Source organism: Aquarana catesbeiana, linkage group LG12 (assembly GCF_042186555.1).
Source record: "Aquarana catesbeiana isolate 2022-GZ linkage group LG12, ASM4218655v1, whole genome shotgun sequence".
In the NCBI taxonomy this organism is placed as follows: domain Eukaryota; kingdom Metazoa; phylum Chordata; class Amphibia; order Anura; family Ranidae; genus Aquarana; species Aquarana catesbeiana.
Window position 1 is genome coordinate 67,818,609 of NC_133335.1, and position 13,087 is coordinate 67,831,695.

Sequence of the window (13,087 nt, forward strand, 5' to 3'; positions counted from 1 at the left end):
TTACTGTAACGTTCAACTGAAAGTTGTCTTAAGGAAGCTCTTCTCAAAATAGTGATCCATTTCAGGGTACATGATGGGTGCCAAAAATGGGTATCTGACTGGCTTCATCAGATATTACCCTAAAACTCCTAGTGGGTCTGGTCTTATTGAGTTCACTGGCAAAATATTGCGCCCATGGCCTTATGCCGCAAGGCATACCATTTCCTGGGCTGCCCAGGCACTCCATGTTCGTTGCACTGTCACAGTGCATGCACACGTATACAGCAACTCAGAGAGGCCAGCTGTCAAAAAAGGCAGAGGATTGAGTGGCTGCACTGCGACTGGTGCTACCAGTTTATGCTTGTGCTCCTTATAATCCACTAAGTTTTCTAATATTGCTAGGCACATCTCTCCATTTCAATTATCAGTTACTGAAGTGAATAAGTGAATATAAACGAACACTTACGTGTTGAAACGTACGGCGATTGCCCAGGGGTCCAGTTCTGGTCTGCAATGTTGACCTGTGACATGTCCTGCTCTAGTCCAGTCAAACCACCTTCTACAGGAGGTTCCCAGCCACCAGGTTTCACTACAGGTATGGGTGGGGAAGGCTCTGGAACCACCTCAGTGGGCATCTGTGGTGGAGGGGGAGGAGGCAGTTCAGGGAATGTAGTGTCTTCTATGCTCTTTCCAGCCTCCCCAACTTTAATCCGACTCCTCCTGGCTCTAGAATAGGACTTTTTCTCCACAGGTCGATCGGGAGGTGGTGGTGATGGATCAGCCGTTTTCTCATTTGCTGGTTCAACTTTGTTAGGCATTCCCATTTCAGGGGGCTCGTCATCTGGTAGTTGCGGTGCTTGCTCTACGCTCCGGGCTCTATAACCTCCATAATCCTGCCTTCGCTCAGAAGTAGGTGGTGGAGCAACAATGTCCTCTGGTGGGTAACTGACAGGACGATTCTCCTTGTACCCACCTGGCCGTGAGTAGGTCCTATTTGAAACAGCTCTATTGTTCCCAGGGGAATTGCGACTGTTGTAGGTTCGGGGTGGGGGGACAGAATCGGAATCATAATAACGGTTTGACTGCCTGATTGGCTTTTCCTCCTGGTCTTCCCTTCTGGAGGGGCTGGTGTATCTGAAATGAGAAGTTACAGTTTTTTACATACGTGCACAGGAGTATACCAACTACTGGCACCAAAAAAATAAATCTCACAGCAGTCTACAGAACAGAAAGGAAGCATCTGTCCAGCTTTCTGGATTATTCTTTTCTCGATTCGATAGTCATCAGAAAGCCTTTTCACCGGAAATCACAGGGTGCTGCATATTCATACAGCAAGTGTAAACAGAGAGAATAAAATTAGTCTATGGAAGATCAGGACCATTGAGGAAGCACAATGCAACAGTAACAACTCTTTTTTGTCATTCTTCACAACAAGCAAAACTGAAATTGTGTGCATACTGCTGCCTTCATGATAGGTAGATAGGTAGATTGAAAGTGAAAGAACTTGGCAATGCAAGAACAATTTTATTGTTTGATGGTACAATCTTCCTTTAAAAGTAAAATACGGAGATTTTTTTTTTTTTTTGGAGAGAGACATAGGTTGCAAACAACATTTGGTTCACGAAAAAAAAGCTAAATAAAAAGGTCAAGGGTTATGAATATGTACACAGTTTAACCGCTTCTGGACCGCCCCACACTTATATACTGTGGAAAGGTGGCCCTTCAGTACAAAATCACACACCTGTACGCAATTTTGTTTCCTGGGTATGGGGCGTGCGTGCCGCTGGCGACCAGCTCCCACTGCGTTTGCACACAGCTGGACCGTCGGGACCCGCCGATCGTTCCCGAGGCAGACAGAATGATGGTCTGCCTATGTAAACAAGGCAGATCGCCGTTCTGTGACAAGACAGAAATCTTGTGTCATTAGTATAGTTACAGTGCATATTATTTAGCACCGATCACTGTATTAGTGCCACTGGCCCCCCAAAAAAGTGTCCCTTGGTGTCCGATTTGTCTGCCCCAATGTCGCAGTCCCGCTATAAGTTGCTGATTGCCGCCATTACTAGTAAAAAGTTTTTAAAAATTTCATAGAAAATATCCCATAGTTTGGAGACGCTATAACTTTCGCACAAACCAATCAATATACGCTTATCTGGACTTTTTTTTACCAAAAATGTAAAATATGTAGCAGAATACATATTGGCCTAAATTAAAGAAGAAATTGGATTTTTTACAATTTTTTTATTGGATGTGTTTTATAGCAGAAAGTAAAAAAAAAATTTTTTTTTTTTTTTTTCCAAAACGGTCTGCCTTTTTTTTTTAATTTATAGCGCACAAACAAAAACAAAAAAAAAAAAAAAAAAACACACAACACACGTAGGTGGTGATCAAATACCACCAAAAGAAAGCTCTATTTGTGGGAAAAAGGACATCAATTTTGTCTACTGTGTTGCACGACCGCTCAATTGTCAGTTAAAAGAACGCAGTGCCGTATCGCAAAAAATGGCCTGAACCTTCCAGGGCTGAAGAGGTTACTACAACTGACACTTCTTTTTAGGACCACTGGGGAAAGGAAAAACAGGATGTTAGATCATTGTTTCTCAACCTTTTTTCAGTCAAGGCACCCTTTAAAATTATGGACAGTCTTGAGGTGTCCCATCCTAAAATGTAAAAACTATTCTAATAGCTTTACATAAAGCAGCAACATCAATACACATAGGACACCCAACATTAGAGGTAATTTATTCTTCCAAAGCAAATACACTTTTGCAAACTGGTACCGACTAGTATTGCAATGTTTCTCTACTTCCTCAGTTTTTCTGCATCACTTAGCTGATGAGACCCCAAAGCTGATGGAGAGAGGCAAGGGAGGGTCAAACAATGATGATATGCAGGCAGCTGACATCCTCCTTATGAACTGATGATGCCATTGGTCATCAGGCGATTGGCAGCTAGAGGGTTGTAATGTGTACAATGAAAACCTGTGGCTTTGTTTAACTAAAAGGCAGATTTCATCCACCCACCAGCCTGTATACAATTTTGGAGCAATTTTTAGGCATTTTGCCAAGGCACCCCTGAAGAAACAAAGGCACCCTGGTTGAAAAAGGCTGTGTTAGATAATTAGGGCTCTCTGGTGATCAGCGTATACATTTTGTTCTGAGCTGAAAAGCTTAGTATAGACACCCTCCACTGCAAATTTACAGCATTGAAACATTTTGAGTGCATCACTCATTACTTTCAAGGGCTTCACCATTTAGGAGAGTTGTTAAAGTGGATGTATGTTCATTATAAAAGCCATTAATTAGATATACTACACTTTCACAGTGACACATTTAATATTCCAACAGAGGCATCAGTATTTGAAGCACACTTAGTCCAGTTTTCCTTCTACTGACAACTCATCCGTGGGGCTGTCTATCATAAATACAAGCAAACAGTGGAGGCGTAAGGGAGGAAGAATCCAAATACATATTTCCGGAACCAAAAGTTTCTATTTGTGGAAGGAGACATCCCTTGGACTATTTTTACAGGGTTTTAAAGCTTTTTTTGGGTTAACAAAGTAGATTCTGGTCTTAAAGCAGATTACACAGCACAGTGCTTGTGCTATGTAGCTGCCCTCCTCTAAACTGTAAAAAAAACCCCCCAAAAAATTGTAAACCTACCAATTTCTGTATGCCGCCTCTAAACAGACCAGGATAACCAGGGCAGCTCCGCGTCCTGATCATTGTGGTCAAAGTGCCTCACTCTGTGATAGGCTGCCTGCTCTCCTCTCCCCCCCCCCTGTAAGCACCCTCTCTGTCTGTCTCCAGCCCGGCCCCCCGCCGCTATTATTTTAATATTGAAAAATGAAATTTGTCACTGCCAGCCTCTCTATTAAAGGCTGGTATAAAACACTGTGTATGTTATTTAAAAACGAGCATTCTAAATACTGAATATCAGCTGTCTTCAGGCCGGTCATGTGACTCGCGACCACTTTCTAGCACCGATGGGTGCCTTCTGCGGAGGAGACAAGCGGCCATGTGATCTCCCTCTGACGTTAGAGGGAGATCACAGCCCCTCCCACAGAAGACATCGATCAGAGCTGGAAAGCGGCCGCAAGTGATGAGACCGGCCTGAAGACAGTTGATATTCAGCATTTACACTGCTCGTTTTTAAATACAACATACACAGTGTGCTATGCTAGCCTCTAATAGAGGGGCTGGCATAGACTTAGAATAATGCCTTAAACACTTTAAGTCACCCTGCAGTTTATTAGTGGTCAATTGAACACTGGTTTCCTTTAAAGTGTTAACATAGGCAAAATCTTATTTTCACTATCACTATAACCCTCCCTATATAATAGTCTTTTTTTTTTGCCATTTGTGTCCCATTGTAGAGATTTCCTTTCACTTCCTGTCCCATAGCCAAAACAGAAAGTGAGAGGAAAGCCCTCCAAAGTGAGGGAATCCCAGGGTGTCACCAGAACTAGTGTTCACATTGGAAGATTTCCCCTTTGTTCTTATTTTAAACGTCAACCCAAAATTTGGGATTTTCTTTCAATGGTAAACAGGGGAGAGAGAAAGAGCAAGAAAGAGAAAGAGAGAGACTCCCTAACTGGGCCACAGACAGAAATAAAACCCAGAAAGAGATCTAATGCCTCTTCACTCTGCCCAAAGCTTAAAAAAAAAAGTAGTGAATTTTTTAAGTGTTCCCTAACACTTAACAGGAGTTCCTGGACATACGAGCACCCACGGCTTGTAGTAAGAACATTACCTGCATTTCTTACATAGGTAGCTTTTCTAAATAACTACCTAATTGTTAGAATACCTCAAGTGTTTATTAACCATTTCCAGACCAATGCACGCTGATGTACGTCCTTACTTTGAGGACAGATATCGTTGTTATGGCAGCAGCTAGCTGCCATAACCCCAGTATCGCCATGTTTGGCTGGAGGTCCGGTACCAGATAAAAGTGGTCTCTGCGGCGGATTCGCCGCGAGATTACTGTTAATGGCAGTGGGAGAGTGCCCCCCTGCCGTGATTCGTGCCCTCCGCTGCTTACCGGAGCCGTCGGCAGCGGCAGAAGCAATCGGATCCTTCCCGTGGTTGTGCATGGAGACGAGTGAGGGGGAAAATGGCCCCCACCCATCTCCATGACACTGCAGGGCGGAAGCGACGTCAAAACGTCACTTCCGCCCATAGCTCTTAAAGGGTCTTTTTTTTTTTTTATTATTATTTTTTTTTTTAAATGACAATTTTTTTCTCTTTTATATTTTTTTTATTGCATTTTAGTGTAAATATGAGATCTGAGGTCTTTTTGACCCCAGATCTCATATTTAAGAGGTCATGTCATGCTTTTTTTTTTTCTATGTTTACATTCCTTGTAATAGGAATAAAAAAGTGACACGATTTTTTTAAGACAGTGTAAAAATAAAAAATGGTAAAATAAATAAGTAATAAAATTTAAAACTCGCCCCGTCCCTCCGAGCAAGCGTGCAGAAGCGAACGCATACGTGAGTAGCGCCCGCATATGAAAACGGTGTTCAAACCACACATGTGAGGTATCGCCGCAATTGGTAGAGTGAGAGCAATAATAGCCCGAGACCTCCTCTGTAACGCAAAACATGCAACCTGTAGAATTTTTTTAAATGTCGCCTATGGAGATTTAAGGGTAAAAAGTTAGTCACCATTTCACGAGCGGGCGCATTTTTGAAGTGTGACATGTTGGGTATCAATTTACTTGGCGTAACATTATCTTTCACAATATAAAGAAAAAAGTTGGGCTAACTTTACTGTTGTCTTATTTTTTAATTCAAAAAAAGTGCGCTTGTAAGACCGCTGCGCAAATACGGTGCAACAGAAAGTATTGCAACGACCGCTATTTTATTCTCTAGGGTGGTAGGAAAAAAAAAAAAAAAAATTTATAATGTTTGGGGGTTCTAAGTAATTTTCTAGCAAAAAAAAACAAAAAACAAAACTGTTTTTAACTTGTAAACAACACATCTAAAAAAGAGGCTCGGTCCTTAAATGGTTAAATAATTTACTATTCTATATAACTTCATTTCTATTCTATAAATCTTTATTTCATCTAATTCTAAAATCTTATTTGGATTCACCAAAACAAGCAGAAGTACCACTTGAATTGTCATTGCCTAATCTGGAATCAACAGTTTATCAAGTTATGTGGACTGGAAGTACAGCTATCCACGACACAGCAAGGAGAAATGGGCCAAGCTGCATTATGGAAGCAACTACAATAAATGAATGTCCCCTTAGTCTATCTAGCTCTGCTATGACAGCAAAGGGCTGTAGAACCCCTCATTTATGTGTTGGTGTTTTCAATAGCTTTAGGGTATTAAAAAGTTTAGAGCTTTCTTTCATGGGCTAAAAAGATTTAGGACCAAGGCAGAAAATGTTATAAACACATACCAGTACATATGTTCAACACAGTTTAACAGACAACAAAATCACCAACACCATGGCATTACAAATAATAATAATAATAATAATAATAATAATAATAATAATAATAAATAAAAAAAATTATACCTTGGCTTTCTTGGTCGGCGTGTACGAATTTCCTCCGGGTTTTTAGAAGACCGAATATCATAACCGTACATGGCAATCAGTTCATCCCGAGACTTTGGAGCTTGCTCATCCTCCCGAAACCGATCATGTACCCATCGTCCCTCATCTTTCCACAACTTGCGTGGATGGCGACCCTTTGGTCTAAAAGCAATACGCAAACTTCTGAACTTTTTATTTGAAATATTAATGTACAAAGAAAACATTTGAATTGCTTATGTAATAGCTTTTTTGCATTCACCAAAAAATAAAATAAATTATAAATTTGTGTCCATATATATATATATATATGTGTGTATGTGTGTGTGTGTGTGTGTGTGTGTGTATTGTATTTATTTATATATATATATATATATATATATATATATATATATATATATATATATATATATATATATATATATATATATATATATATATATATATATATATATATGGACACAGTAGGGGGTATTAGCCCTTCCCCTAGATTAGAAGGATGGTCACTTGGCAAAAAAAGAAAGCAGACAGGCTCTTTTTCCTCCCCTTGCATATACAAGCTCAGAGAATAGCTAGTGGTAATAGGCAAAAAGAGAGATATAATGAAAACCTTAAGCATATTAGTATGTATGGGAAAGGATTGGTGCAGTTTGCCCTTTGATCGCCCTGTTTAACCCCTTCCCAGCCAGTGTCATTAGTACAGTGACAGTGTATATTTTTAGCACTGATCACTGAATTAGTGCCACTGGTTCCCACAAAGTGTCAGTTAGTCCGCCGCAATATCACAGTCCTGCAATAAAAGTTGCTGATCACTGCCATTACTAGTATAAAAAAAAAAAAAATTACAGTATATACACAAACACACCATAGTTTGTAGACAGTATAACACTTATGTAAATCTATTGCTATATGCTTATTGTGATTTTTTTTTTTACCAAAAATATGTAGCAAAATACCGATTGGCCTAAATTTATGAGGAAATTCGATTTTTTATTTTCTTTATTGGATGTTTTATAGCAGAAAGTAAAAAAATATTGCCCCCCCAACTGTCTGTCTTTTTTTTGTTTATAGAGCAAAAAACAAACAAAAAAAAAACCCAGTGGTGATCAAATACCACAAAAAGAAAGCTATTTGTTGGGGGGAAAAAACAAAGGACATAAATTTAACTTATGTACAGCATTGCATGACTCTGCAATTGTCAACTGTATCGCAAAAAATGGTCTGGTCGCGTGTGTGTGTGGTAAATCTTCCGGAGGTCAAGTGGTTATAGGGGTATACTGAGGGGCAAAATTATCCAGCACACCCCCAAGTTCGTTTCTAGTAATCCTATACAAAAAAAGACGAGTAAGAATTGCTGTCCAAATGCGTCCTTTGCTAATCAGTAGGCTGCTTAGCAAAGTTTAATTAAATATATTGAGGAATGTAGATGGTATTTGCATACAAATTCTGAACCTTATGTTCAATACCTCATTCTTTTATACATTATCCTACTTGCTTCACATTGTTACACCCTGGTCTCTTTCCTCAACTAGATAATTATTAATTTATTACTGCAGTCTCACCTTACTTCCTCATCATTTGTGTGTCCACGTAGATCATGTTCAAAGAAGAGCCCCTTACGAGGGATGTATGCAGGATTCTTCCTGTCTTCATCATCATCCAATTGCTTCTGAGTCTTCTTGGAGACCTTATTTTCATCAGGCTCAGTGCTCTCCTGGGAGACATTGTTACTCACATTACAATTTCTAAGAAATGTTTATATGTATATATATATATACATACATACATACATACACACACACACGTATACATACATACACACACACACACACAGCACATTCATAAAGTATTCAGACCCCTTTCACGTTTTCAATTTTGTTATGTTGCAGCCTGATACTACAGCATACCTCCCAACATTTTGAAATGGGAATGAGGGACACCTGCTAACAAAATGTATGTAGGCATAGGACACGCCCCCTGTCACACCCCCTTAAAGGAAAATTAACCCAAAAAAAAAAAAAAAGTTAATTAAATCCACAAGGACATGCCCCCTGCCACACCCCCTTAAAAGGAAAAAAAAAAAGTTAATTAAATCCACAAGGACTTTTTTTTACCACTACTATTCCTTTATATTATTGTCTGTGTGTCACCGGCGCAAAAACCACTATTTTATAAACTTATATATCAGAGTTGCTGCATTCAAAAAAAACCTCACTGAAATGGGTGAAAAATACTGATTGGTGTATGTGAATGCGCTACTCCCTTAATACCCACCACCTGCAACGTTCCTTTTACTTTTAATCCAAAAAAATCACTTGTGTAAAGCAATAAAATAGAATAAAATAAAATAAAATCTTGTGCATATCCTTATACCTCTAAATCCTATAGAAATATAACCATATATTATACAGTGTAACAAAGTCCTTCAAATGTGCCAAAAAAAGTCCTTTGATATTAATTGTGACTGGCGTGCTCCTATGTTCCTTCAGTGTTCATAAGTGACTGAGTGAAAACACCTCCACCATTCAGATTGGCCACTCACCAGATGCTTAATTCAAGATTCGCCTTTGGTTCATTCAAGGGATAACCACTCCACTTAAGTACACTCCTCACCGGCTAAACTTTGACTCGAAGGCTGGCCATACACTATTCAATTTTCCTGTTCAACTTTCTTTTAGATTTACCAAAACCATATAATATGAGGTGAAACCTAAACCTTTTCAATGTGTATGCAATCAGGCAAGCCCTTGCACTACATAGTTGAAGGTAAATCTAAAGAAAATTGAATAAGAAAATTGTATGGTGTATGGCCAACTTAATACTCCTCATTGGAAAGCATAAGGGACAAAAACAATCATAGCGCAATATGGCTTGGACTATTTATTTAAAATGCACCAAAAAGATGTCAACTCACATTTAAAAGTGCCCTCAAGCCGGCACAAAGCTTATCCAGCAGTTATGGAGGGGTACTGGGCTGTTCGCATGGTCCGCCTGTTGTTGTATTGCGGCCTCCACGCTCGGCTTGCGCTCCAAGCCTCGTTCCCGTTCACGTCCGGTCACCTGATGTGAAAAAATTCCCAGCAGCCTCTACGCGTTTCGCATCATAGAATGCGTGATCAGGAAGCTGCCGTATGATTGGTTCACGTTCTATTTATATTGCGTTAAAATGGCGAGATTGGGAAGGAAGTCATAGATGGGAATACAACCTTAGTTAAAATGGCGGAATTTCCACTTCCGGCCACACGCAATAAAAATAGAACGTGAACCAATCATACGGCAGCTTCCTGATGACGCATTCTATGATGCGAAACGCGTAGAGGCTGCTGGGAATTTTTTCACATCAGGTGACCGGACGTGAACGGGAACGAGGCTTGGAGCGCAAGCCGAGCGTGGAGGCCGCAATACAACAACAGGCGGACCATGCGAACAGCCCAGTACCCCTCCATAACTGCTGGATAAGCTTTGTGCCGGCTTGAGGGCACTTTTAAATGTGAGTTGACATCTTTTTGGTGCATTTTAAATAAATAGTCCAAGCCATATTGCGCTATGATTGTTTTTGTCCCTTATGCTTTCCAATGAGGAGTATTAAGTTGGCCATACACCATACAATTTTCTTATTCAATTTTCTTTAGATTTACCTTCAACTATGTAGTGCAAGGGCTTGCCTGATTGCATACACATTGAAAAGGTTTAGGTTTCACCTCATATTATATGGTTTTGGTAAATCTAAAAGAAAGTTGAACAGGAAAATTGAATAGTGTATGGCCAGCCTTCGAGTCAAAGTTTAGCCGGTGAGGAGTGTACTTAAGTGGAGTGGTTATCCCTTGAATGAACCAAAGGCGAATCTTGAATTAAGCATCTGGTGAGTGGCCAATCTGAATGGTGGAGGTGTTTTCACTCAGTCACTTATGAACACTGAAGGAACATAGGAGCACGCCAGTCACAATTAATATCAAAGGACTTTTTTTGGCACATTTGAAGGACTTTGTTACACTGTATAATATATGGTTATATTTCTATAGGATTTAGAGGTATAAGGATATGCACAAGATTTTATTTTATTTTATTTTATTCTATTTTATTGCTTTACACAAGTGATTTTTTTGGATTAAAAGTAAAAGGAACGTTGCAGGTGGTGGGTATTAAGGGAGTAGCGCATTCACATACACCAATCAGTATTCCTTTATATTGGCTTTTAAAATGTACAAATGCAGCAATTTAGAAATTGGATGAAAGGTTTAGCACTGGGAAACACTTTTTGAAAGATAAAAAGTGCATTTTATATACAACTATATAGATCAGACCAAAATGAGGGACAAATGAGGGGAAAGAGGGACAGTGGGACATTGCTCCAAATCAGGGACAGTTGGGAGCTATGCTACAGCTGTATTCATTTTTTCTCATTAATCTAACTAAACTTACTATCCCATAATGACAAAGTGAAAACAGAATTTTAGAAATCAAAAATACGTGAAGGTATACAACATAACAGCAAACGATGAAGCAGCCAGCACAATCTGATTAACAAATAAAAATATATGAAAAGTCCATATGCAGCGCTAAAAAACAAAAGGCAGTCCATAAGAGTTTAGTGAAAGGAAGAGATGAGACCCCAACACCTGCTTTAGTGTGAGATTTAATTTACACTGTGGTGGTGTGCCGCAATCTCCTTACCAAAAGAAGAGATAAAACAGGCATATAACCAGGATCTGTATAGCAGCACCAGCATCCAGCACCAGGTGGATGGCTCCACTCCGTGGTAACATTGATGGTGGAACTTGCCTCTATCCCTTTTCACCAAACAGGACTCCAATCAAAGACATCCAGTTTTCCGGTTCACTATGCTTAATCACCCACTCATAAGGACGATACCACCTTTTCAACCGCAGCAGCGCTACGCTCGGCTTATTTTACCATGGCATGGAGCCATCCACCTGGTGCTTGATGCTGGTGCTGCTATACAGATCCTGGTTATATGCCTGTTTTATCTCTTCTTCTGAGAAGGAGATTACAGCACACCACACCAGTGTAAATTCAATCTCACACTGAAGCAGGTGCTGGGGTCCCATCTCTTCCTTTCACTAAACTCTTATGGTACTGCCTTTTTATTAGTTTTTTTTTAGCACTACATGTGGACTTTTCAAGCATTTTAAAAATGGCTGAATTTATTAAAAAGAAAAAAAAATGAAATATCACATGTACTTAAGTATTCAGACCCTTCACTCAGTACCTTGTTGAAGCACCTTTGGCAACAATTACAGCCTTGAGTCTTTTGGGTATAACGTGACAAGCTTTGCACACCTGGATTGGGGGATGATCTGCCATCCTCCTTTGCAAATCCTCTCAAGCTATGTCAGGTTGGATGGGGACCATCAGTCTCTCCAGAGATGTTCAATATTGTTCAAACCAGGGCTCTGGCTGGGCCATTTTAGGACATTCACAGAGCTGTCCCTAAGCCTCTCCTGTGCGGTTTTGGCTGTGTGCTTTGGATCATTGTCATGTTGGAAGGTGAAATTTCGGCCCAGTCTGAGGTTCTGAGGTACAGGTTTTCATTGAGGGTATCTCTGTACTTTACTTCATTCAGCTTTCCCTTAAAGTGGATGTAAACCCACTCTCATACTTTCTAAACTACTGCCATAGTGGTTATCTATAAGGACATACATGCCTCCTGCATGTATCCCTACCTGTCAAATGTCTCCCCTCTGTCTGTTATGAGACCCGAAAAACTGCAGATTCTGTGGGTGGGTCTGTTGTCCGGAGCTCGGTGGGTGGAGTCGTAATGGCAGTAGACTCCCCACCCACCTCTACACTCCCCTTGGCCAGGCATTGATATTTCTTACACTGAACTCCTGCTGGTCTTGTGGATTAAGCCCCATGATCACTAACATCCAGTCAAAACCCAGGAAAGTCACCACATGTCTTCAGCAGGCCCAATCATGCTGAGGTGTGGAGCAGCCAACCCTGGGAGAGCTGGAGAACAAAGGAGGAGGGGGATCTGAAATACACAGAACGCCTCTCTCACACTAGTGCACAAGATATGTAAATCACCTGTCACTCACAGCAAAGGGGAGAAGGACATCTATTTCTTTGTCTGACCATTTTTATCTCACTGAAAAAAGATAAGAGGACTGCTCAGAGCTGGATTACCTCTTTGTGGTAGTGGCAAGAGTGGGCACAGATGACATGAAATCCTATACTGTACAAGGTGCAAGTCTTAATTAAAAATCATTTTTTCGGGTTTACATCCACTTTAACCCTGACCAGTCCCTGCTGCTGAAAAACACCTCCACAGCATGATGCTGCCACCACCATGTTTCACTGTTGGGATGGCATCGAGCATGTGAAAAGCGGTGCCTGGTTTCCTCCAGATATAACGTTTAGAGTTGAGACCAAGCAGTTCAATCTTGGTTTCATGAGACCAGAGAATCTTGTTCCTCACAGAGTCTTTCAGATGTTTTTTTGCAAACTCCAAGCAGGCTTTCATGCGTTCTAGTCACTCTGCCATAAAGCCCAGATTGGTGGGGGGCTGCAGTGATGGTTGTCCTTCAGGAACTTTTTTCCATCTC

The 13,087-nt window shown here is 40.4% G+C and overlaps 1 protein-coding gene across 1 annotated transcript in view; it reads right to left on the bottom strand.

Annotated features, from left to right (window-relative positions):
- Nucleotides 1-13,087, bottom strand: part of CASC3 (CASC3 exon junction complex subunit) — a 53,740-nt gene that overhangs the window by 19,368 nt on the left and 21,285 nt on the right. The window contains exons 5-7 of the mRNA XM_073608001.1: nucleotides 8,084-8,235; nucleotides 6,507-6,686; nucleotides 446-1,113 (exon numbers count right to left, since the gene is read on the bottom strand). Coding sequence (XP_073464102.1) covers nucleotides 446-1,113; nucleotides 6,507-6,686; nucleotides 8,084-8,235 — 1,000 coding nt within the window. The remainder of the gene's footprint in view (nucleotides 1-445; nucleotides 1,114-6,506; nucleotides 6,687-8,083; nucleotides 8,236-13,087) is intronic.